Source organism: Mobula hypostoma, chromosome 2, assembly GCF_963921235.1.
Source record: "Mobula hypostoma chromosome 2, sMobHyp1.1, whole genome shotgun sequence".
Classification (NCBI taxonomy): Eukaryota; Metazoa; Chordata; class Chondrichthyes; order Myliobatiformes; family Myliobatidae; genus Mobula; species Mobula hypostoma.
In genome coordinates, this window is record NC_086098.1 from 143,612,911 (window position 1) to 143,640,621 (window position 27,711).

A 27,711-nucleotide genomic window follows, 5' to 3' on the forward strand; every position below is an offset into this window, starting at 1 on the left:
CAGGAGTAGGCCAATTGGCCCATTGAACCTATCCCACAACTCAGCAAGATCATGGCTGGTCCAGGTTTGGGTCTTCACACCACAACTTGCTCAGCCATACACATTGTTTCCATTTGAGTTCAAATAGTTTTCACTATATTCATTGGTTCCTCCTCCACCTCACTCTGAGAGAGATCATTCCAAAATACATGACGTTCTGAAAGGAGAAATTCTTCCACAGCTTTCTCTTAAATGGGTAACTCCTTATTCTGAAACTGCGTCTGCAAGTTCTAGATATGGTGTACAAGAAAGGGATCGCAAACTTTGTGTCATGGTGTCAGGACAACAACCTTGCCCTTAATGCCAGCGAGATAAAAGAGTTGGTTGTTGACCTAAAGAAACTGTGTAGTGGTGGGGGCGGGGGGGGGGAGTGGGAAATGGATAAGGTAGGGAGGGGAACACAACCCTATCCTCAGCAACAGAGCTACTGTAGAGATGATTGACAGCTTCAAGATCTTTGACATCCACATCACCACTATTATCACCTGGCCCCTTCCTGATGAAACAAGAATTAAGAAAGTGCATCAGCATCTTAGATGATTTGGAATATTCACAAGGATTCTCTCAAACTTCACCATTGAAATTATTCTGTCAACTTATCACATCCTGCTCTCCTCTGGACTGGTGAAACCTGCAGACAGTGGTAAGCACAGCCCGGTCCATCTCAGGCTAATCACTTCCATTCATCCAGTCCACCTACATAAAGTGTTGCTTCAGTAAAGCTAATAATATCATCTCTTTTCCCATTCCCTTTTCTCCCCGTCTTCTGCAAGAAGATAGAGAAGCCTAAAAGCCGGGATGTCAAGTATCACAATCAGTCTCTTCCTCACTGATGCCAGATTCTAAGCCAATCACCTCCTTCACACCCCCTTCCTAGTGGTGCTGCCATGTTCCTGTATTCCTGAATTTACTTTTCTTGGTTGTTTTCATCACTTTTTTCACGACTTCAGATCCCCACTACCACCTGAACATTCTCAATATTGCTTTCAGTTCAAGTACATCTTGAATTTAAATATTAAAAAAGGATGCTAAATGTGCATACTACAGGAACGATCCCAATAGCACAACTAAAGTGGCATCAGAGTTTCCCCTATCATTATCCTCCATATCCTTTATAATAAACACTTCACTCACCTTGATTTCCCCTATCATTATCCTCCATATCCTTTAGAATAAACACTTCACTCACCTTGATTGCACCTCTCGCACCCTCCCTTTACATCAGCGGCACAGCAACTCCTGAGAGTGCACATCACACACAACCTCTCATGGTCCCAGAACACATCTGATGCTATCAAGAAAGCTCACCAATGCCTCTAATTTCTGACGAGGCTGAAGAGAGCTGAACTTTGCACATCCATACTCACGTCATTCTACAGATGTGCAGTAGAGAGTGTTCTAACAAGCTGCGTCACTGTTTGGTAGGGAAACGGGACCACTGTAGACAGGAACACTCTACAACAGCTAGTCAAAACTGCTCAACGCATCATTGGCACCAGCTTACCCACCATCAAGGACATATATACAAAAAAGTGCCAGAAAAGGGCCAGTAACATCATGAAGGATCCCACCCATCCTGTTCATGGGCTGTTTGTCCCATTCCCATCAGGAAGGAGGCCATGTAGCATCACCAAGATCACCAGACTCAAAAATAGTTACTTTCCCCAAATAGTAAGACTGATCAACACCTCCACCCACTAAGTCCACCACTACTTTACTATTTCCCATCAGTTACCTTATCTACAGCCTAGCATTACTTTATGGACATACAACCGATCTATATACAGTATCTAAACTACTTTATGTATTTATATTTATTGTGTGTTTTATTATTATTGTGTTCTTTATCTTTTGTGTCTTTGTTGTGCTGCATCGGTTCTGGAGCAACAGTTATTTTGTTCTTCTTACCCTTGTGTACAGGGAATGACACTAAACCATCTTGAATCTTAAATTACGTGATGCTTCTGCATGAACTAGTCACCCGTCACCCAGATCCCTTTGTACTGCAGCATTTTGTGGTCTCACTCTACTTAAATAATAATTCATTTTCTTGATCCTCCTTTAAAATGGGATAGCCTCATATTTCCAAACATTCACTTAACCTGCAACTTCTTTCCCACTCAGTTAATTTATCTTCATATGTTTACAGGCTGTTTGTGTTCTCTTCATTGCTTGCTAATCCACCTATTCTTGCATCAGTAAAGTTGGCCACAATAAACTTCAAAGTTCAAAGTAAATTTATTATCAAAGTACATAATGTCACCATATACAACCCTGAGATTCATTTTCCTGCAGGCATACGCAGCAAATCTATAGAATAGTAACTACAACAGAATCAATGAAAGAACAACCAGAGTGCAGAAGACAACAAACTACAATTGCAAATATAAATAAGTAGCAATAAATAACAAGAACATGAAATAGCAAGATAAAGAGTCCTTAAAGTGAGATCATTGGTTGTGGGAACGTCTCAATGGATGGGCAAGGGAGTGTAGTTATCCCCTTTGTTCAGTAGCCTGATGGTTGAGGGGCAGTAACTGTTCTTGAATCTGGAGATGAACGTCCTGAGGCTCTTATATCGTCTACCTGATGGAAGCAGCGAGAAAAGAGCATGGCCTGGGTGGTGAGGATCTCCGATAATGGATGCTGCTTTCCTACAATGGCGTTTCATGTAGTTGTGCTCAATGGCTGGGAGGACTTTACCTGAGGCCGAACCCACCACCTTTCTTAAGATTTTCCATTCAAAGGCATTGCTGTTTCCATACCAGGCCATAATGCATCCAGTCAATTTGCTCTCCACTACACACCTATAAAAGCTTGTCAAAGTTTTAGATGTCATGGTGAATCTCCGCAGACTTCTAAGGAAGTAGAGGCACTTCCATTCTTTCTTTGTAAGGTGGGTCCAGGGCAGATACTCTGAAATAGTAACACCCAGGAATTTAATGCTGCTAACTTTCTCCACCTCTGATCCTCCAATGAGAACTGGCTCATGGACCTCTGGTTTCCCTCTCTTGAACTCTACAATCAGTTCCTTGGTCTTGTTGACTTTGAGTGAGAGGTTGTTGTATGACACCACCCAGTCAAATTTTCAACCTCCCCCCTTTAGGCTGATTCACCCACCACCTTTGATTTGGCCCACAAAAGTGGTGTCATCAACAAATTTGATTATGGTATTGGAACTGTGTTTAGCCACACAGTGATAGGTGTAAAGCAAGTAGAGCAGGCAGTTAGGCACACAGCCCTGTGCTTCACCTGTGCTGATAGAGATCATGGAGGAGATGTTGTTGCCAATCCAAACTGACTGGGGTCTACAAGTGAGGAAATCTAGGATCCAATTACACAAGGAGGTATTGAGGCCAAGGTCTTAGCGCGTATTGATTAGTTTTGAGGTAATGATCGCATTGAATGCTGAGCTGAAATCAATAAAGAACATCCTGATGTATGCATCTTTGCTGTCCAGTTGTTCCAGGGTTGAGTGAAGAGCCAATGAGATGGGATCTGCTGTGGACCTTTGCTCCAGTACACAAGTATGGTCAATTCTCATTGGTGCTCCAATGTGACGATTCTGTTGAAATCGTCAAATGCAGACCATTCTATTTGCCTCAGGAGTCCTCATCTGTGATCCTGACCGCAGCTTATATATCACCAGCAGCCGACTATAAACAAGCACTCGCAACACTGGAGATCTGAATGACACCATGGTTGTAACAGACTCTATTAAAGCAGCTGTAGATAAGTGTGTCTGCACTAAATCATTCAGAAATCTTCCCCAATCAGAAGCCCTGGATGAACCATGAGATCTGAAATTTGCTGAGGGCCAGTTCAAAGGTATTCTTGTCTGGAGAACAAGAAATCTACAAGAGATGCAGGTATGATCTCTGGAAAGCCATCTCATGGGCGAAGTGGAGATTCTGGACTGGACTTAAATCAACGAGGGATACTTGACAGCTGGGGTAGGGCTTGAATGCTATCACTTCCTACAAAGTTAAGTCAAGCGACTGGGAGACAACAGAGCTTTGCTTCCAGATGAGGTCAATGTCTTCTATGCTCACTTTGATTATCAGAACATTGAGGAACCAATGCGTACCTCCACATCTCCTGACGATCCTTTGACTTCAGTATCTGAAGCTGATGTGTGGACTGCCTTTAGGAGGGTGAATCCAAGGAACGCATCCAGACCGGATGAGAAACTTAGCCATGTACTAAAGATCTGTGCTGACCAACTGGCTGGTGTGTACACTGAAATCTTTAACCTCTCTCTTCAGCAGTATGGGGTACCCACTTGCTTCAAACTGTCTCCAATTATATCAGTGCCCAAGAAGAGCATGGTGACCTCTTAATGACTATCGCCCACTTGCACTTACATCCATAGTGATGAAACATATCAGCTCCTTCCTGAGAGACGCTTTGTATCTGCTCCAATACATATGGTATCAAAATCCAGGCTGTTGTAGGTAATTGAGGGCAGAGCACTCCCATTAAAAAATCTCTAATGCCCTCGCAGTGCATATGTACAAAGCTATGCAGTAAATTAAACACTTTCTCAAAAAAATCCCTTGAGTTGGAAGTTTCAGGTTTTTAAAAAAAACTTTATTTATCGAGATACAGTGCAGAGTAGCCCCTTCCGGCCCCATTGCCCAGCAACCTCCAATAACCCCGATTTAACCCCAACCTAAACATAGGATAATTTACAATGAACAATTGACTTATCACCAGTATGCCTTTGGACTGTGGGAGGAAACTGGAGCACCCGGAGGAAACCCACATGGTTACGGAGAGAACGTACAAACTCCTTACAGACAGTGGCAGGGACTCATGATGCAACAATATCTTAACAATTAACATAATACTTCCTTCTAAATATTGTATATCTACTAAATGTTTACCAATATTAAAAAAATTAGACTCACAGATAACGCTGTTTCGATGGCAAATAAGAAGATGGAGATAGATGTCTTTTCACCGTGCGCTTCAATCTCAAATCCAAATTAATCCACACAGCAAAATAATATTAAAAAACAGCTTATGTAGAGGAAGTGATGTTCATATAAAATGAACTGCATCTGCAGACACCAGAACACATTCCGAACCCTGATTTTTGTTAATTAGGCATGTCCTTGTTCAAGCAGTAATCTTTAAGGACCATGCTTGATCTGAAAATTAAAAAAGAAATTGCAGATGCTGGAATTCTGTAATAAAATATAATCAGAATATGTTGTAAACATTCACCAGACCAGGCAGTATCTATGGAAAGAAAAACTCAGTCAATGCTTTAAGTTGAAGACTTCTGACAGAGCCTTATACACGGCACCTTATCAAATGCTTTCGGGAAATTCAAATAAATTTCATTAACTTATTTCCCTTTATTAATCCTATATGTTACACCCTCAAAGAACACTATCATATTTATCAACATCAGTTTCCCTTTCATGACACCACGTTGATTCTGCTTGATAGTCTTATGATTACTTTCCTGATAACAATTCCGGCATCTTCCCAATGATGCATGTTTGAGTAACACCCTCTGGTCTCCTGTTTTCTATTTGTCTCCATTCCTGAATGTAAGTTTTGAGGTTTTCCATTCTTCTGAGATTTTTCTGAAGTCTAGGGAATGTTTTAGATTTCCACAACCTAACCTATTTTCACTGCAGACACGTCCTCTAGGGCCCTACGATAAAGGTCATTGCATCGGTCATTAGCCCCTGGTGTTTTCTCCACAGACATTATTTTTTCTTCCTCCATGTAACCTCTTAATTACCTGTTATTATTAAATATTGTTTGTGCTTTCTATCTCAAAGTCTGCTCCCAAGAAATTATTAGAATCACTGCTATTTCTCTATATCCCAGTAGGAATTCACCAGCCTGATTCTCCAAAGTATTAACATTTACTAAGCTCGATTTCTTCTCTTTTTACATACAGTGGATTCCAGTTGATAGGGACACATCGGAACCAGCACATTTTGGCCCAATTGAGTGGCTTCCCCATTTAGTTGAAGTTTCATGGAAATAATTAAGTAAAGGCATCCGATAGTCTTGTGAGACCATGGATCTGCGCCTGGAAAGTCTTCACTCTCCAGGGCGCAGGCCTGGGCAAGGTTGTATGGAAGACCAGCAGTTGCCCATGCTGCAAGTCTCCTCTCTCCACGACACCAATGTTGTCCAAGGGAAGGGCATTAGGACCCATACAGCTTGGCACCACTGTCATCGCAGAGCAATGTGTGATTAAGTGCATTGCTCAAGGACACAACATGTACCCTCGGCTGGGGCTTGAACTCACGACCTTCAGGTCGCTAGTGAATTGCCATAACCAACTGGCCACGTGCCCACATGGAAATAATTAAAAAGGTACGATAAAGACAAACTGAGTAAAAAATTACGTATTTAAATGAAATACAGGACAACTTACAACACTACCAATAGCACTATTGTACTATAAAACTGTGTATAATTGTATCAATGGAGGAATTCATCCAGCACATGAACTGAACAAAATCATTGCAGAGACCTGGTATAGATAATGGACTGCCTTCGTACAATGCTATTGATGATTGCATCCTCCAACTCTTCATTTTCATTGTAACATTCAAAATGATTATCAATACCTTCAAGTCCTTCATAGTTCCTAACTTTCTGAAGTAGTGAAATCGTTTAATTTTCACTCCCGTTCATTTCTGGTACAGTATCTCCAAACCTGAATGCTTGAAAACAGTGAGCAAAACAGTTCTGAATTGTCTCGCTGCTTATTTCTTGACACTATCAGTGACAAAAATCACTGTTCTATTTTTTAGCACAAACACACACAACTGATGCTATTCAAAAACTGATCTAAGCACAGTGTAGTGTCTACAGCCTCACAAATGTGCACAACTTACAATAGTTAGAACCTGTTCGACAGAAGTCTCTTGCCCCTATTGGGTGCCATAGTGTCCCAAATAAATGAAGGAAATCCTGGCAATTTCTTTGATTAGTTTTTGTTCTTAAGAGAAATCCCAAAATAAGTGGCTGCCCAAACTAGCCGATGGCCCAATTAACCGGAACCCACTGTATTTGTATAGTACCTCTGTTTGTTTTTATATTATTTACTAATTTGTCTCTTTTTTCCCCTTTTCATTTTTTTTTGTCATCATTTACTGGTTTCTAAAACCTTTCCCAATCCACAAGCCTACCACCAATCATAGAAGATAGAACAGTACAGCACAGAAACAGGCCCTTCAGCCCACAATGTTGTGCCAAACCAAATAAATTAGCAATCAAATGGCCAACTAAACAAATCCTTTCCGTCTACACAATGTCTATATCCTTCCATTACGCTCATAATGATGTGCCTATCTAACCTTACCTTGAAAATCCCGAACGTATCTGCCTCTACCACCATCCCAGGCAGCACATTCCAGGCACCCTCCACTCTGTATAAAAAAAAACCCAGCCCCTCACATGTCCTTCGAACCTACCCCCTCATATTAAATGCATGCCCTCTGGTATTAGACATTTCTACCCTGGGGGAAAAAAAGTCTCTCTACTCTTTCTGTGCCTCTCATAACCTTATAAACCTCGGTCAGATCTCCTGTCAGCCTCTGCCACTCCAGAGAAAACAACCCAAGTTTGTCCAACCTCATATTATAATAGCACATGCCCTCTAATCCAGGCAGTACCTGGTAAAATTCTTCTGCACCTTCTCCAAAGCCTCAACATCCTTTCTATAATGGGGCAATCAGAACTGTACATAATGCTCCAAATGCAGCCTAACCAAAATTTTATAATATATATTTTTAATCTTCACAATTACTCCCATTTGAAATCACCTTTACTTTCTTAGTTAGCAATATATGATGCATTGTTATAGGTCTTTCCTTTCTCACCAGAATATATTTTTACTGAGACTCATGAAATATCCTACTAAATGTCGAACACTGCTGATGTATTGGCTTACTGTTAGAACTTTTTCCCCCCAGTCCAGTTTAGCCCATCTGGCTCGAATGTAATTGATGAATTACATGAATACCCTGGTTACCAGAATCTGGTGGATTGCGAGGGTAGATGGTGGGTTGAGAAATCTGGCATGGACTACATGGTGAGCAGCAGAAACTGTGGTGCTGTTAGTTGGTGGGTGAGGTGAGGCGGAGGGGGTGGTGATAACACGTGTGGACCTGTTAATGGTGAGTGAGGGGACGCATTGACCCCGGGTGCGGTGAAACGCAAGCGTGAAGCAAAAACTTTTTTTCTTCTTCTGAAGTTTAATGGTGGTTGGGAGACCACCATGAGGTGCATTACCACCACCTATTGAGATGGAGTGTGGAGCAAAGAGACAGGAAGTACACCCACAATTCTACGTCCTCACCCCAAAAACTCAAGTAATATCAAAACATTTAATGTTTTTCAGAAAATCAAATAGCCACTTATATACTTTATGATGGCAGTGATATCCTAACATTCCATGTTAAACTGTGTCTGTCCCAAAGATCTCAATTTAACAATTATGTTTCCCTTGCACCTTATTGGAACTGCATTCAAACAATCCATGCAATGCTGTTTCTTAACCAGGGCAGTCCCTACAAATGCCTGAATCATGCACATTAATTCTGAACAACCTAGTTTGTCCAATATGTAAACGTGCAAGTATAACTTCTCCCCTCTTTTACACCCATCTCCCAATCGAGCTTCCACCATCCTTTGAATTTCTTTTCCTTATCCCAACTTTGCTGTCACAGAGATCCAGTTGATTTTTCAGTTTATGTCTTTCACTTTCCCCTTATGCAAAGGCACCACCACATTTACATCCTTAATTTTAAGTGATTGTTTGGCTAGAATGTCTGCCACCTTGTTTCCTTCAATCCCAACATGGGACCCATAAGAAGTGGAAACACAATCCTAGACCCTGCAGCTTCAATCTCAAGAAGAAAGTCTCGCCTACAATTGGAAATACCTGTTTTAATAGATGTCAAAACCAAGAATAAATCAGAACACAGAAGTACCCAATCAAGGCATAATCTTCGACTATCATCCCTAAACTAAAATGGTAGCAACCATCAGACATGAATACTGACAGTTTGTCTTAAAATCTTTCCTTCATAGTCACCTGAAATTTGGAACATGAACAGAAACACCTGACACCGGATCTTTTGAACCACCTGTACAGCTAAGTAAGAAGGCATATCTGCCTTGTGTATCAACCACAGGCAAAAGGAAAGCAAACCGACAGAGCGACAGAAAAGGGTACACTGGGTCAATATGGGATCTAGCGTTACAACGCGTAACAGGCCAATCGACCCATTTAGTTAGCGTCGAACCATTTAATTTGCCTGTTTCCATCGATCTGCACTGGGACCATAGCCCTCCAAACCCGACCATCCATGTACCGCTCCAAACTTCTTTTAAGCGTTGAAATCGAGCTCTTATGCACCACTCGCGGACATTAAATAACACAAGATTTTGTGCCTATTCATTTCCCATCCACCCTAAACCGAAGACTTCACTAATGAAGCTCTTCCGACACTCTACCCATATTGCTAATACTGGATGACCAATTTTATATCCCAATAAACCGAAGTGAAGACTGTCTCTGCCTGGACGCTTTCCCAGCTCCCGGCGCCGGGCCTGCGCGCAAGACGCGCCGGCGGAGGCGGGGCGGGACGGAGGAGCCGACAATGCGCAGTCGTTGACGCGTGTGCGGAGGGCGGCCGTCGGTAGTTGTACGCTCTTTGACAGGGAATCATGGCGCTTCACTACCCGGAGGCCAAGCGACTGGACAGTGTGAGTGGTTAGCGTGCACAATAGCGCCAAGGGCCCGGCTTTGCGTTCGGTCGGAGCCGTCCTGCAGGCAGCCCCGTTGCTGCTCCCGCTCCCGAACTGGCCGCTGCTTTGTTCGAGTAGTGGTTCAGATGGCGGGGAGGCTGTGTCTTTACATTCGTTCGCCCCAGTCCTTGTCCCTGTCTTCGCCAACACACCCTCCCCTCTCTTGCCCCATCCCGTGCCCCTCTCTCTCACCCTCCCCCTGGTGTCCCTCTCTCTCACTCTCCACCCCGCTGGTGCCCCTCTCTCTACCCCCCCCCGTGTCCCTTTCTCTCACCCTCCCCCTCTCTCTCACTCTCCACCCCCCCGTGCCCCTCTCTCTCACCCTCCCCCCTCTCTCTCACCCGCCCCCCTCTCTCTCACCCGCCCCCCTCTCTCTCACCCTCCCCCCTCTCTCTCACCCTCCCCCCTCTCTCACCCTCCCCCCCTCTCTCTCCCTCCCCCCCCTCTCTCCCTCCCCCCCTCTCTCCCTCCCCCCCTCTCTCCCTCCCCCCTCTCTCTCCCTCCCCCCTCTCTCTCCCTCCCCCCCTCTCTCTCCCTCCCCCCTCTCTCTCCCTCCCCCCTCTCTCTCCCTCCCCCTCTCTCTCCCTCCCCCCTCTCTCTCCCTCCCCCCCTCTCTCCCTCCCCCCTCTCTCTCCCTCCCCCCTCTCTCTCCCTCCCCCCCTCTCTCTCCCTCCCCCCCTCTCTCTCCCTCCCCCCCTCTCTCTCCCTCCCCCCCCTCTCTCTCCCTCCCCCCTCTCTCTCACCCTCCCCCCCCTCTCTCACCCTCCCCCCCCTCTCTCACCCTCTCCCCCCTCTCTCTCTCTCCCCCCGTGCCCCCTCTCTCTACCCCCCCGTGCCCCTCTCTCTACCCCCCCGTGTCCCTCTCTCTCACCCTCCCCCTCTGTCTCACTCTCCACCCCCCCGTGCCCCTCTCTCTACTCCCCGTGCCCCTCTCTCTCACTCTCCACCCCCCGTGCCCCTCTCTCTACACCCCCGTGCCCCTCTCTCTCACCCTCCCCCCTCTCTCACCCTCCCCCCGTGCCCCCTTCTCTCACCCTCCCCCGTGCCCCCTTCTCTCACCCTCCCCCGTGCCCCCTTCTCTCACCCTCCCCCGTGCCCCCTTCTCTCACCCTCCCCCGTGCCCCCTTCTCTCACCCTCCCCCGTGCCCCCTTCTCTCACCCTACCCCCGTCCCCCCTTCTCTCACCATCCCCCCGTCCCCCCTTCTCTCACCATCCCCCCGTGCCCCCTTCTCCCCCCCGGTGTCCCCTTCTCCCCCCCCCGGTGTCCCCTTCTCTCACCCTACCCCCCCCGGTGTTCCCTTCTCTCACCCTTCTCTCACCCTCCCCCCCCGTGTCCCCTTCTCTCACCCTTCTTCTCCCCTTCTCTCACCCTTCTTCCCCCCCCCGGTATCCCCTTCTCTCACCCTTCTCCCCCCCCCCGGTGTCCCCTTCTCTCACCCTCCCCCCCCCGGTGTCCCCTTCTCTCACCCTCCCCCCCCCGGTGTCCCCTTCTCTCACCCTCCCCCCCCCCGTGTCCCCTTCTCTCACGCTCCCCCCCCCCGGTGTCCCCTTCTCTCACGCTTCCCCCCTTCTCTCACGCTTCCCCCCTTCTCTCACGCTTCCCCCCTTCTCTCACGCTTCCCCCCTCTCTCACGCTTCCCCCCTCTCTCACGCTTCCCCCCTCTCTCACGCTTCCCCCCTCTCTCACGCTTACCCCCTTCTCTCACGCTTACCCCCTTCTCTCACGCTTACCCCCTTCTCTCACGCTTCCCCCCATGCCCCCTTCTCTCACTCTTCCCCCTTCTCTCACTCTTCCCCCTTCTCTCACTCTTCCCCCTTCTCTCACTCTTCCCCCTTCTCTCACCCTCCCCCCTTCTCTCACCCTCCTTCTCTCACCCTCCCCCCTTCTCTCACCCTCCCCCCTTCTCTCACCCTCCCCCCTTCTCTCACCCTCCCCCCTTCTCTCACCCCCCTTCTCTCACCCTCCTTCTCTCACCTTCTCTCACCCTCCTTCTCTCACCCTCCCCCCTTCTCTCACCCTCCCCCCCCGTGCCCCCTTCTCTCACCCTCCCCCCCGTGCCCCCTTCTCTCACCCTCCCCCCCGTGCCCCCTTCTCTCACCCTTCTCCCCCCTGTGTCCCCTTCTCTCACCCTTCTCCCCCCCCCGGTGTCCCCTTCTCTCACCCTCCTCCCCCCCCCCGTGTCCCCTTCTCTCACCCTCCCCCCCCCGGTGTCCCCTTCTCTCACCTTCCTCCCCCCCCGTGTCCCCTTCACTCACGCTTCCCCCCTTCTCTCACGCTTCCCCCCCCCCCGGTGTCCCCTTCTCTCACCCTTCCCCCCCTTCTCTCACCCTTCCCCCTTCTCTCACCCTTCCCCCCTTCTCTCACCCTTCCCCCCTTCTCTCACCCTTCCCCCCCTTCTCTCACGCTTCCCCCCCGTGCCCCCTCTCTCACCCTTCCCCCTTCTTTCACCCTTCCCCCTTCTCTCACCCTTCCCCCTTCTCTCACCCTTCCCCCTTCTCTCACCCTCCCCCCTTCTCTCACCCTCCCCCCGTGCCACCTTCTCTCACCCTCCTCCCCCCCCCCCGGTGTCCCCTTCTCTCACCCTCCTCCCCCCCCCGGTGTCCCCTTCTCTCACCCTCCTCCCCCCCCCCCGGTGTCCCCTTCTCTCACACTTCCCCCTTCTCTCACGCTTCCCCCCTTCTCTCACGCTTCCCCCTCGTGCCCCCTTCTCTCACCCTTCCCCCTTCTCTCACCCTCCCCCGTGCCTCCTTCTCTCACCCTCCCCCCGTGCCCCCTTCTCTCACCCTCCCCCCGTGCCCCCTTCTCTCACCCTCCCCCCGTGCCCCCTTCTCTCACCCTCCCCCCGTGCCCCCTTCTCTCACCCTCCCCCCGTGCCCCCTTCTCTCACCCTCCCCCCGTGCCCCCTTCTCTCACCCTTCCCCCCTTCTCTCACCCTTCCCCCCTTCTCTCACCCTTCCCCCCTTCTCTCACCCTTCCCCCTTCTCTCACCCTTCCCCCTTCTCTCACCCTTCCCCCCTTCTCTCACCCTTCCCCCCCGTGCACCCTTCCCCCCCGTGCCCCCTTCTCTCACCCTTCCCCCCGTGCCCCCTTCTCTCACCCTTCCCCCCCGTGCCCCCTTCTCTCACCCTTCCCCCGTGCCCCCTTCTCTCACCCTTCCCCCCGTGCCCCCTTCTCTCACCCTTCCCCCGTGCCCCCTTCTCTCACCCTTCCCCCCGTGCCCCCTTCTCTCACCCTTCCCCCCGTGCCCCCTTCTCTCACCCTTCCCCCCCGTGCCCCCTTCTCTCACTCTTCCCCCCTTCTCTCACCCTTCCCCCTTCTCTCACCCTTCCCCCTTCTCTCACCCTTCCCCCCTTCTCTCACCCTTCCCCCCTTCTCTCACCCTTCCCCCCTTCTCTCACCCTTCCCCCCTTCTCACCCTTCCCCCCTTCTCTCACCCTTCCCCCCCTTCTCTCACCCTTCCCCCCTTCTCTCACCCTTCCCCCCTTCTCTCACCCTTCCCCCCTTCTCTCACCCTTCCCCCCCTTCTCTCACCCTTCCCCCCTTCTCTCACCCTTCCCCCCTTCTCTCACCCTTCCCCCCTTCTCTCACCCTTCCCCCCTTCTCTCACCCTTCCCCCCTTCTCTCACCCTTCCCCCCTTCTCTCACCCTTCCCCCCTTCTCTCACCCTTCCCCCCTTCTCTCACCCTTCCCCCCCTTCTCTCACCCTTCCCCCCTTCTCTCACCCTTCCCCCCTTCTCTCACCCTTCCCCCCTTCTCTCACCCTTCCCCCCTTCTCTCACCCTTCCCCCCTTCTCTCACCCTTCCCCCCCTTCTCTCACCCTTCCCCCCCTTCTCTCACCCTTCCCCCCCTTCTCTCACCCTTCCCCCCTTCTCTCACCCTTCCCCCCTTCTCTCACCCTTCCCCCCTTCTCTCACCCTTCCCCCCCTTCTCTCACCCTTCCCCCCTTCTCTCACCCTTCCCCCCCTTCTCTCACCCTTCCCCCCTTCTCTCACCCTTCCCCCCCTTCTCTCACCCTTCCCCCCCTTCTCTCACCCTTCCCCCCTTCTCTCACCCTTCCCCCCTTCTCTCACCCTTCCCCCCTTCTCTCACCCTTCCCCCCCTTCTCTCACCCTTCCCCCCTTCTCTCACCCTTCCCCCCCTTCTCTCACCCTTCCCCCCTTCTCTCACCCTTCCCCCCTTCTCTCACCCTTCCCCCCTTCTCTCACCCTTCCCCCCTTCTCTCACCCTTCCCCCCCTTCTCTCACCCTTCCCCCCCTTCTCTCACCCTTCCCCCCTTCTCTCACCCTTCCCCCCTTCTCTCACCCTTCCCCCCTTCTCTCACCCTTCCCCCCTTCTCTCACCCTTCCCCCCCTTCTCTCACCCTTCCCCCCCTTCTCTCACCCTTCCCCCCCTTCTCTCACCCTTCCCCCCCTTCTCTCACCCTTCCCCCCTTCTCTCACCCTTCCCCCCTTCTCTCACCCTTCCCCCCTTCTCTCACCCTTCCCCCCCTTCTCTCACCCTTCCCCCCCTTCTCTCACCCTTCCCCCCCTTCTCTCACCCTTCCCCCCCTTCTCTCACCCTTCCCCCCCTTCTCTCACCCTTCCCCCCCTTCTCTCACCCTTCCCCCCCTTCTCTCACCCTTCCCCCCCTTCTCTCACCCTTCCCCCCCTTCTCTCACCCTTCCCCCCTTCTCTCACCCTTCCCCCCTTCTCTCACCCTTCCCCCCTTCTCTCACCCTTCCCCCCCTTCTCTCACCCTTCCCCCCCTTCTCTCACCCTTCCCCCCTTCTCTCACCCTTCCCCCCCTTCTCTCACCCTTCCCCCCCTTCTCTCACCCTTCCCCCCCTTCTCTCACCCTTCCCCCCCTTCTCTCACCCCCCCTTCTCTCACCCCCCCCTTCTCTCACCCTTCCCCCCCTCTCACCCTTCCCCCCCGTGCCCCCTTCTCTCACCCTCCCCACCCCCGGTGCCCCCTTCTCTCACCCTCCCCCCCCCCGGTGCCCCCTTCTCACACCCTGCCCCCGGTGCCCATCTCTCACGCCCTCCACCCCCTCCCCCGGTGCCCCTCTCTCCCATTCTAGAACTGGATCTAGTTCTGGATACTCCAGCCAGAGGAAACATCCTCTCCACATCCACTTTATCTAGTCCTTCCAACATTCGGTAGGTTTCATTGAGGTCCCCCCCAGCATTCTTCTAAATTCTAGTGAGCACAAGCCCAGAGCTGCCAAACCTTCCTCATATGTTAATCCCTTCGTCCCTGGAATTATCCTACATCCCCTCTACATGTCCCTTCTCTCCCACCCTCCCCCTACGTTCCCCTCTACATGTTGCCCCTACCCCCTCCCCCTCAAATCTCCTATTTTTCCTATCTATGGGCTTCCCTGCGGATGGCAGGAGTGTGATGCGTCGTTGGGTAAGAAGGCATGGAATGCATGCGTATCAGGGTTATGGAGCCTCTGTGAGATGGCGGGGGCGGTGGTGTTATATTGGGAATGTGATTGTGAGAATTCCTTAGTGTGTTTGGGAGGACCTTCAAAATGATTTGAGTCTGGGATCCATAACAATTCAACAAGGCAGGCAACATCTATCAAGGGGAATAAGCAGTTGATATTTCGGGCCAAGACCCAGATCTATCCACACTCAGGTTGGAGGAACAACATCTCATATTTCATCTGGGTAGCCTCCAACCTTCTAGGGCATGAACTTCGACTTCTCTAACTATTGGTTATTTCCCCTTCTCCTCACCCACCTATCACCTCCCCTGGTGCCCCTTCTCCTTCCCTTTCTTCCATGGTCCACTCTACTCTGCTATCAGATTCCTTCTTCGCTCCTTACCTTTTCCACCTCCCAGCTTCATCTCTCCTGCTCCCGCCCCCACCAGCCACATAGCTTCACCTATTACCTTCTTTGATGAAGGATCTCAGCCTGAAACGTCAACTGTTAATTCATTTCCATCAATGCTGTCTGACCTGCTGAGTTACTCCAGTATTTTGTGTGTGTTGCAGTAAATATTTTTTAGGTTAGTGCTAGTGATTGCATGTTTGCCATGTGTGAAGAGATTGAGTAGAAAGAAGAGATTTTATTGAAATTTATAAGATTCTTACACTGTTGGCAGAATGCATGCAAGGAAACTGTTTTCTTTGCTGATGAGTCTTATAATCAGCACAAAAATTTTCAAAATAAAGGAAAGACCATTTCAGACTGAGCTGAGAAATTTATGCACTCGTAGAGTGGTGAATCTTTGGAATTCTCTATCCTGGTTGGCTGTGATGGCTTAGTTCATTCGAAACAAACTGGGAAATTTCTGGACGTTTATAGTAATCAAGAAGAAACATTCCAACTCTTTGCCTTCTGCCAGTTAGTCAATTTTAGACCCTAAGACATAGGAGCAGAATTAGGCCATTTGGCCCAGTGCATTCACTCTGCCATTCAATCACACCTAATTTATTATCCCTTGTAATCCCACTCCCCTTGTAAACTTTGACGCCCTTACATATCAAGAACCCATCAATTTCTACTTTATATATACCAAATGATTTGGCCTCCACAGCAGTCTGTGGTAACAAATTCCATAGTTTCACCATGCTTTGGCTAAAGAAATTCCTCCTCATCTTTCTGTTCTGAAACTGTGTCCTCTGGTCCTAGATCCCACCATTATAGGAACCATCCTCTCCATATCCACTCTAACCAGGCCTTTCAATATTTGACGTTTCAATGAGATCCCCCCCCCCCATTCTAAACACCAGCCAGTACAGGCCAAGAGCCATCAAATGCTCCTCATTCTGGTCAACCTCCTCTAGACCCTCTCCAATAACAGGACATTTTTTTCTTACATAAGGGGCCCAAAACTGCTCTCGATACCCCTAGGTGTGGTCTGACCATTACATTATAAAGCCTCTGCATTACATTCTTGCTTTTAAATTCCAGTCCTCTCGAAATTAATGCCAACATTGCGTTTGTGCTCCTTGCCTCCAACCCAGTCTGTAAGCTAACCTTCAGGAAATCCCGCACAAGCCCTTTTGCACCTCTGATTTCTGAATTTGCTGCCTATTTAGAGGATGGTCTGTGCCTTAATTCCTTCTACCAAAGTATATGACCATACACTTCCCCAACCATATGCCATCTGCCACTTGGCCCATTCTCTTAACCTGTCCAAGTCCTTCAGCAGGCTCCCTGCTTCCTCAACACTGCCTGCCCCTCCACCTATGTTTGTATTGACAAAAAATTGGCCACAGTGCCATCGATTCCATCATTCAGACATTTGCATGAAAAAAAGTGGTCCCAACACCGATGCCTGTGGAACACCACTGCTCACCAGTGGTCAACTGGGAAAGACCCCGTTTATTCCCACTCTTTGCCTTTACCTGTCTGACAATCATCAGTCCATGTTAGTACCTTTCCTGTAATACCATGGACTCTTACCATCTGAAAAGACAAGTAAATAACATCCACTGACTCCTTTTTCAATCCTACCTGCTGTTTCTTCAAAGAATTTGGACAGGTATACCACATTAGAATCATAGAATCAAAGAAAACTACAGCACAGAAACAGGCCTTTAGTCCGTGCCAAACCATTTAATCTGCTGACTGTGTAAGACCTACCCTGGTTGGTGTTCCCAAAATGTAACACTTCACACTTGTCTGCATTAAATTCCATCTGCCATTCTTCAGCCTATTTTTCCAGCTGGTCCAGATCCTGCTATAAGCCTTGATGGTCTTCGCTGTCCACTACACCTCCAATCTTGGTATCATCTACAAATTTGCTGATGTGGTTAACCACATTATCAACTAGATCATTGATATAGATGACAAACAACAACGGACCCAGCACCGATCCCTGCGGCACTGCACCAGTCACAGGCCTCCTGTCAAAGGCAACTATCTACATCCACTCATGTACTCACTCACTGGCTTCTCCCTCAAAGCCAATGTGTAATCCAATTTACTACTTCATCTTGAATGCCAAGTGACTGAACCTTCTTGATGCCACCCATGTGGGACTTTGTCAAATGCTTTGCCTTCATCGGCTTTCCTAGTAACATACTCAAAAAAAAAATAAAGCACTCAGGTTTGGTTAGGCATGACCTACCACGCACAAAGCCATGCTGACTATCCCTAATCAATCCACATACTCAGTCCCTTAGAATACCTTTCAGTAACTTACCACTACTGATGTCAGGTTTACCAGCCTATCATTTTCTGGTTTATTCTTAGAACCCTTCCTAAACGGCAAAACAACATTAGCTATCCTCTGGGACCTCACCTGTCGTTAAGGATGATTTAAATATCTCTGATAGATCCTGTGCAATTTCTACATCTGTCTTTCACATCATCTGAGGGAGCACCTTGTCAGGCCCTGGGGATCTGTCCACCCTGATTTGTCTCAAGACAGCAAACACCTCGTTCGCTGTTATCTGTATAGTGCCCATGACCTCGTTGCTGCTTTGCCTCACTTGTGTAGACTGTGTCCATCTCCCGAGTAAATACAGATGCCAAAAATCCATTTAAGATCTCCATCTCTTTCGGTTCTATGCACAGATTGCCATCCTATTTTCCCTGAGGACCAATTTTATCTTTTGCAATCCTTTTGCTCTTGACATATGCGAAGAATTCTCTTTTGAATTCTCCTTGTCTGCTAGACTAACCTCATGCCTTCTTTCAGCCCTCCTGATTTCTTTTGCAAGTGTTCTCTTGCACTTCTTATACTTCAAGTACCTCATTTGTTCCCACCTGCTTATATCTGCTATGTACCTTTTTTCTTCTTAACTAGGGCTTCAGTGTCTCTTGAAAACCAAGGTTCTTCAAACCTGTTATTCTTGCTTTTTATTCTGACAGGCAAGTGTAAGATTTGTACTTCCAAAATTTCACTTTTGAAGGCCTTCCACTTACCAAGTACTCCTTTGCCAGAAAACAGCCTGTCCCAGTTCACACTTACCAGATCCTTTTGGAAACCTTCAAAATTGGCCTTTCTCCAATTTAGAATCTCAACCCGAGGACTAGACCTAGCCTTTTCCATTATTACCTCAAAATTCATGACATTATGATCACTAGATACAAAGTGTTTTCCGACACAAAATTCTGTCATCTGCTATACACTTTCCCATCTTTGCCTCCCTCCCTTCTTAAAGAGTGGAATGGCTTTTATTATTTTCTGCTCCTTTAGCGCCATTCCAGAATCTAGTGAATCTTGATACATCACTACCAATGCCTCCACAATCTCTTCAGCTACCTCTTTCAGACCCAGGGGTGTTGTCCTTCTGGTTCATTAGACCTTTCAGCTTCCCAAGAGCTTCTTTGTAATGGCAACTACATTATATCTGTCCCTCGACTGTCTCAAATTTCTGGCATGCTGCTTGCTGTCTTCGAAACTGACAACTAAGGCAAAATCCTTGCTCAGTTCATATGCCATGCCTTCATTCCCCATTACAGTCTTTGCAGCATCATTTTTCAGTGGTTGGGTGATCTCAGTTTTTTTACTATTTAAATATCCACAAAGCTTTTAGTATCGTCTTGCATTGTCAGCTAAAAATATTTCATTTTTTCTTTCCGGATTGCTTTTTAGTTGCCTTCTGTTGGTTTTTAAAGGCTTCCCAATCCTCTGGCTTCTCACTAATTTTTGCTATATTATATGCCCTTTCTTTTGCTTTAATGCTGTCATTGCCTTCCCTTGTCAGTTACGTTTGCCTCATCTATCCTTTAGAATGCTGCTGCTTCTTTGGGCTGACTGATCCTGTGTCTTCCAAACCACTCCCAGAAACTCCAGCTATTGCTACTTTTCTATCATTCCTGCTGGTGTTACCTTCCAATCAACCTTGCCCAACTGCTCTCTTGTGCCTCTGTAGTTCCCTTTACTCAGCTGTGACTCTGATAACATCTGATTTTGGCTTCTTCCTCTCAAACTACAGAGTAAATTCTATCATATTATAATCACTGCCTCCCTTTATCTGCAGATCTCTATTCAAATTTGGTTCATTACTCAACATGCAATCCTGAATAGCCGTTTCTCAAATGGGCTTGATCACAAGTTGCTTTAAAAAGGCATCTCTTAAACATTCTACAAATTGCTTCTCTTGAGATCCAGTACCAACTTTATTTTCTCAATCTACCTGCATATTGTGATCCCCATGACCATTGCAATATTGTTTTTTGTACATGCCTTTTTTATCTCCCATTTTAACTTATACCCCACATCCTGGCTAGTATTCAGAGACCTGTATATACTGTAACTCTCATTGGAGTTTTTTTTTTACCTTTGCAGTTTCCTAACTAATTACAAGGATTCTACATTTTCTGATCCCTTGTCACTACTTCCTAAAGGATATGACTTCAATTTTGCCAACACAGCAGCATCACACCTTCTGCCCATCTGTGTATCTTTTCGACAGAATATCCTTGAATGTTTAGCTCCCAGCTGGGATCTTCTTTTAACCTCAGCTCTGTGACGCCCACAGTCATACCTGCTATTGTCTAATGAAGGGTCTCGGCCCGAAACGTCGACTGTACTTCTTCCTATAGGTGCTGCCTGGCCTGCTGCATTCCACCAGCATTTTGTGTGTGTTGCTTGAATTTCCAGCATCTGCAGATTTCCTCGTGTTATTGTCTAATGCTGTTACAAGATAATCTTATTTTGTATACTCCATACATTTCATGGTAATGCCTTCAGTCCTGTATTCACTACCCTTCTTAATTGTTTGCGCATTGTATGAAGTTAAATTGTTATCCCTTTGTAAACTTGCTGTCATGTTCTTTATTCTGAAGACTTCATTAATGTCTCCTACACTCTTCTTCCATTTTACTTTATTCACACTTTTTCATCATGTCTGATTTGCCATAAGGCATGGGAGCAGAATTAGGCCATTCAACCCATCCAGTCTGCTCCACCATTCTGCCATGGCTGTTTTATTATCCCTCTCAATCCCATTCTCCTGCCTTCTCCCTGTAACATTTGATGCCCTGACTAACCATGAACCCACTATCCTCCACTTGAAATATATTTATGACTTGGCCTTCACTGTCGTCTGTGCCAGTGGATTCCACAGATTCACCACTCTCTGGCTAAAGAAATTCTCCTCATCACTGTAGAGAGATGCCCTTCTATTCTGAGGCTGTGCCCTCTGGTCCTAGACTTACCCACTAGATGAAACAGCCTATCCTCATCCACTCTACCTATGCCTTTAAATATTCAGTTGATTTCAATGAGATTCCCCCTTCATTCTTCTAAACTTCTGAGAGTTCAAGTCCAGAGCCATCAAACACTCCTCATATATTAACCCTTCCACATTCCCGGAACCATTCACATGAACCTCCTGAACCCTCTCTATTGTAAGTACATCTTTTCTTAGATAAGGGCCAAAACATGCTGATTTGTCACTATCTTTGGTTTTGTCTACAACAGTAGTGTCATCAACAAACTTAAATATGGCATTGGAGTTGTGGTTAGCCTCACAGTGAGAAGTATGAAATGAGAAGAGCAAGAGGCTAAGCATGCAGCCTTGTGGAATACCTGTGCTGATGATTGTAGAGAACATGTTGTCAATCTGTACAATCAAAAAAGCTACTTTGGTATTGGCTTTTATCTCAAAAAGGTTGTGATACAGGGGGGAAGACAACTGTATTTCAGCTGTTCCCCGTATTCAGATCTGGGCACAACATAATCTTTCAAATGACAGAGCTATTTGATAAGGTAAAAGCAGGGAAATGATTTCTAATTGGCTAATCCAGAACAAGAAGGCAAAATCTTAATTGGAGTTTGGCCATTCAGGAGTGAAACTGGAAGCACCTCCTGTTAAAGGACGAAGGAAGCTGGCATTTGAAATTTGGATGATAAATTTAGGTTTGCTGATAATGTCAAGAAATAGAAATCAAAGGTGGGTAAACAGAGCAAAGATAGAAATCAAGGATAATCTAACTCAGGTATGCAGCCTGCGGGCCATATCCGACCCGCGAGCAAATATTGGGATACTATGCTTATCCGGCCCGCGAGCAATTTTTCCTTATTCTGAGTGATTCACACGACCACACTGATGGACATGCATGGCATCTTGTTACACTGGCCCAGGTTCCGTTTTGTTCCAAACCAAACACTGGCAGATACGAATGATGGGAAGGCAGACTATCTTATTAACATATATTAGATACTTTCCATGCACGCGCAGGTTTTCAAATGGGATCGTTCAAATTTGTAAACAGAAACAGCGTCACTGTGTTTAAACAAGAAATCCACGTTAAATATCCAGATATTTACTGTACATGTCCTATGATACTTGTTGAATAACTCGTGTTTCGAAATAAAATCGAAGAAAAAAATTCCAATGGCAAAGAATGCAAAACGCAGGAAGGTAGACACTGAGTGCCGAAATTTCCAAGACACGTGGACACTAGATTACTTCATCGAGCAAGCTGGGAAACCAGTTTGTCTCATTTGCCTAGAAAATGTTGTTGTGAAGAAGGTGGCAAATATCAGGCGACGTTACGAGACCCGCCATAGTGGAAATTTTAACAAGTTTACTGGGCAAGCAAGGAAAGATGAAGCTGAGTGAATGAAGGCTAGTTTCGGAAAACGAACGTCACTTTTTGCCAAGAAAAGCAGTGAAAATGAAGGAAATGCCCATGCCAGCTACAAAGTCTCAAAACGTATTGCAGAAAAGATGAAGCCTTTTACAGATGGAGAGTTTGTCAAAGAATGTTTACTGGCAGTGGTGGATATTGTTTGTCCTGAAAAGAAATCTTTATTTGCATCTATCAGCCTGTCAGCAAGAAAGATCACATGGTGAGTTGAAGAAATGTCAGCAGATGTTAAAAGTTGTTTAAGGGATGCCTGCAACGAATTGCAATCTTTTTCAGTTGCGCTTGTTGAGAGCATAGATTTGAGAAACATTGCTCAACTTGCAGTGTTTGTGCGAGGAGTTGACCTCAACTTTTCAAATTTTTGAAGAGTTTATTCGATTAATTCCTATGAAGGACACGGTTACAGGAGCAGACATTTTTGAAGCTTTGTTGAAAATGATGTCAGAAATGAAACTTAATGTGTCAAAGCTAAGTGGCATCACAAATGATGGGACACCAGCAATGGTGGGACAGAAAAAAGGCATCATTGCATTGCTGCGAAGACAAATGGAAAACCTTGGAATCGCACAGAAACTGGTTAAAATTCATTGGATTATCCATCAAGAGGCATTATGTGCCAAGTCTTGGAAATTAAAGGATGTTATGGACATTGTTGTGAAGGCAGTGAACCTGATCCTATCTCGTGGATTGAATCATCACCAGTTTCAGTAGTTTTTGTTAGATATGGAGGCAGAATATGGGGACCTGGCTTATTTCTGCAGGGTTGATTTATCGACTGTTTGCATTAAAATTTTCTTTTTTCTTTTTTCTTTTTTTATTATACTTTTTTTCCTTTTTTATTATAGCTAATTTACCACCATTCAATGGATCATGTTCATACCTTTTATGTTTAAAGGTTCTTTGTGTCCTTTTAATAGATTCAAAAGATGCCTTGATTGAAATAAATTGCAACCAAACTGAGCTCTTTAATTAACACACATCAAAGTTGCTGGTGAACGCAGCAGGCCAAGCAGCATCTATAGGAAGAGGCGCAGTCGCCGTTTCAGGCCGAGACCCTTCGTCCTGACACGTCGACTGCACCTCTTCCTATAGGTGCTGCTTGGCCTGCTGCGTTCACCAGCAACTTTGATGTGTGTTGCTTGAATTTCCAGCATCTGCAGAATTCCTGTTGTTTGAGCTCTTTAATTAGTAATTGGCATCCTTGGTTAAGCACAGATGATTTTCTAGCACGCGTTATTCATTAATTTGAGGCAAAACATAACTAGATGTATTTAAATGGATAATTCCCATAGTTCAAGTTTTTTATGGCATTTATCTGGCCCACCGTCCGCTCATTAATACGCAATCCGGCCCATAGTGGTAAAAAGTTTGCCGACTCCTGATCTAATTGAACCATGGATGGCTTAAGACTAAGCTAGTCTCCTATAAATCACACCACAAGTGGTGGATCTTTAAAAAGTGAATGGAGAAATTAAAAAATGGCCATTTATCAACAGTCTAGACAAGACTGATGGTCTTGCATGGTTTTTCCCTTTAAAGTTAATGGGTGAAAAGTGTAATCAAATCGGGAAGAAGACGGAATAACATGAAGTGGAAGAGTCAGATGAGTAATTAAAAATATGAATAAAGGCAAATTTATAATCTGGAAATCTGAAATAAAATTTAAAAATAGTAGTTTTGGAATCAGGAGCGGCCAAGATCTGAAGCAACAGACAAATTGTTTCAAAGTGCAGTCATTCCATTGAGCATTAAACCACCATCTGCAAATCAGGAAAATAATGGTATCTGATTGCCTGGGTGAGTGCCATGCTAACAACACCCAAGAAGCTGAGCATCTTCCAAAGCAATTCCCTTCATTCCCTTTACCACTGATGGATCATTGCAGTAGAGTACACCATTTTGGTTGCTCAGACCTCTGCCTAAGTTCAACAAATACAACAAAGGCAACTTGGAGATGCTGTAATCTACAGGTTCTTCTCCAGGTTGTGTACCATTCTGTCTTGAAAATGTACTGATATTCCTTCACAGTTCTGTTCTGAATCCTGGAAACCACACCTCCCACCCCCCCACCCCCCATCAGCACTGGAGTAGCTTCTCCAGAGCAAGGCAACAGTACTCTCCATCACCTGAAAGGATAGTTTAAGGTCAGCCATAAATGTTAGGCATTACCCGCAGTGCCTGCATCCTGAAAAATGATGGCATGAAAACTCACTCAGCATTCTCATTCATGTATTTGTGGTTTAAGGAAAAGGACAAACTCCAGATGTCAGCTGTCATCATGCATAAACAGGTATCTAGTACTGTACCTGCATTATTTTGTGTCTTGCTGAATGATACCTAATTTTTTTTTTTGTTAATTGCAACGTCCATATGTGGCAATACCATGCGTAGCTCTGATACAAATTCTTGTAATTTGATAGTATGGGTACCGACATAGCATTATCTGGCACTGATTGCATGTAAGAAAGTATGGTCATTGAGTGTTGGCGTGTTAAGTTTTCAAGCAATCATTTAGCGTTTGTGGTGACCATTACCAAAATTTCACAGGCTTCCAGACACCAATGAAAATACGCCGTCTTCCCCCTTCCTTCCTTTCCAGTCTTGAAAAATGGTCTCGGCATGAAAGTTGACTGTTTATTCATTTCCATAGATCTGCTTGACCTGCTGAGCTCCTCCAGCATTTTGCGCATCGAGCACCTCTGCTTCATCTGCCAAAAGCTGAACTTGCTGGGGGCCAAACATTTTAATGCCAATTCCTGTTCCCATTCCCATTCCAACACGTCAGTCCATGGCCACCTCTTGTGCCAAGATGAGGGCACCCTCAGGGTGGAGAAGCAGCAGCTTATATTGTGTTTGGGTAGCCTCCAACCTGATGGCATGATTATCGATTTCTTTGTTTTGGTAAAAAAAAAATTCCCTCCCTCTCCCTTCTTCTATTCCCCACTCTGGCCTCCTACTGCTTCTTACCTGCCTATTGCCTCCCACTGGGTTCCCCCGCCCCCCTTCCTTTTTTCCTATGGTCCACACTCCTCTCCTATCAGATTTCTTGCTCCTCTCTTTACATTTTCTACCCACCTGGTCTCACCTATTACCTAGCTATATTCCTTTCCTTCCCCTCCCACAACATTTTTATTCTGATATCTTCCCCCTTCCTTTCCCATTCTGAAGAAGGGTCTCAGCCTGAAGCATTGACTGTTTTGTCATTTCCAAAAATGTTACCTGACCTGCTGAGCTCCAGTAACATTTTGTGTGTGTTGCAATGAAAATAGGTATCAAATTACTTGTATCAGATTCAAACTGTTTGTTGAGATCTAACTGTATCAGTTTTCATATCAGAACTTGAAGACAAAAGATTGTTCCTGATCCTGTTTATTCTTTCACTGAAACCCGTTTTTTTGCAACTTGAAATGTATTCTTACATGCTTTATACTGTCAATAATGTAAAGCAACTTTAATACATAGAATTCTTTTTTTATTTGCAAACTAATAAATGCTGACTGGTTAATTTATTATTCTTATTTAATCTCTACTGAATGCATTACATTTGTGGACCAGGATTTTAAATTGGGGAAGTGACATCTTCAGAGACAACTGGCCTAGCAAGAGGGTTAATGGTGGTGGACATGGAAAAGGGAGAAGAAAAGGGAGAGGGTTGAATGAATGGTGCTAACATTAAGATTTTTCATTAGCATGCACGGATTAGTGTGGAATCTACGAACTCGTGAAGTTGAAGGCTGCAGAGTTTATTTTATGCAGTCCATACTGAAAACAGCTGTTAGAATTGACATCAGACAAGTTATCTGGATGCTTCAATTGCAAAATCAGGATGCATTGGGGAGACCCGTTGTAAATTGGGGGACTGCTTTGAAGAGCACCTCTGCTCCATCCACCAAAAGTGGCCAGACATTTTAATTTCAATTCCCATTCCCCTTCCGACATGTTGGCCCATGGCCTCCTCATGTTCCAAGATGAGGCCACCCTCAGGGTGGAGGAGCAACACCTTATATTCTGTCTGGGTAGCCTCCAACCTGATGGCATGAATATCGATTTCTCCTTGTAGTAAAAAAGATTACCCTCCCCTTCTATTTTACCTCTTCTCGCCTGCCTATCACTTCCCCCAGGGTCCCCTCCTCCTTCCCTTTCTCCTGCGGTCTACTCTCCTCTCCTAGCAGATTCCTTCTTCTCCAGCTCTCGACCTTTCCAACCCACCTAGCTTCACCTATCAGTTAGTTCCTCCAGCATTTTATGTGTGTTGCTCAGAACGCATTTATTCAGAATTATCAGGTCAGCAAAATCACTTTTAAAACGTAATATTAATGTGCCATAATGAGGATTTATTTTTTTCATCATTTTTGCATTTCTGTTAGCAGATTGATGACTATCATGGATGCAAGATTCCTGACCCATATAAATGGCTTGAAGATCCTGATAGCGAAGAGACTAAGGTAAGTAAATGATTTATATGATAATATTTGGAACGAAAACCAAGTCTGTAATGTCACATTGAATCAGGTTCACAGGTCCGGCAAGTGAGACAGAAAACTCTGACTGCGAGTAAGTATATTAATCATTTATTTACAAATATTAAAAATTCAACCACACATTCATGTTCCCCAAGTTCCAGAAACTACAAAGTTGAATATTCATCAAACATACGCAGCATACTTTTGCAATGGTTATGTGTATCAAAGGAAGAGAGGGCAGACCTCTGCCGTGTGCTATTTTATGTCCGGGTTATTTGAATATGGACACTAGGCTAACCAATGGGAAATGCAGCTGCAGTTTCTAATCTAACCAATCATGACAAAGTGAGTTTCAACAACCCAAACAAGCCATGCCCCCCCCCCCCCACCCCTTGCAGGACACTGTAAAACTTAATAACCATTGTACTTAAACGTATTTTAAGTATAATTGTGCAGTATTAGATTTTGAAAATTTTCCTTGAGTGAAGAAGAAAACTAAATCCATTTTTGTTTTCAGATAGTTCCATTTTAATATCAGAGAATGTATATAGTATACAACCTGAAATTCTTACTCTTCACAGACATCAGTGAAAACAGAGGAGGACCCCAAAGAATGAACAACAGAAAAAACATTAGAACCCAAAGCCCCTTCTCCCATTCCAATGCACATACAGCAGCAAAGCATCAACATCCCCTCTCCCTTCCCTCACCCATTCAGCAGAGAGTGTCAACACCCAGCACCCACCAAACAAGCAATAGCAAAGCCCCCAGAGAGACTATGATCTCCAGTCAACAAAAACTATTGTTTATCTGACAGTTTGTCATGCCACGGGCTCTCTCTCACTAACAAGGGACAAAGGGATGTCACCC

General features: G+C 46.3%; 1 protein-coding gene across 1 annotated transcript in view; it reads left to right on the plus strand.

The window, feature by feature from the left end:
• The first annotated feature begins 9,678 nt into the window (after positions 1 to 9,678).
• The window catches only part of LOC134342547 (prolyl endopeptidase-like), a 182,915-nt gene continuing 164,882 nt past the window's right edge, over positions 9,679 to 27,711 (plus strand). The window contains exons 1-2 of the mRNA XM_063040827.1: positions 9,679 to 9,789; positions 26,749 to 26,823. Of these exons, the coding sequence (XP_062896897.1) occupies positions 9,751 to 9,789; positions 26,749 to 26,823 (114 nt within the window). The 5' untranslated portion in view covers positions 9,679 to 9,750. The remainder of the gene's footprint in view (positions 9,790 to 26,748; positions 26,824 to 27,711) is intronic.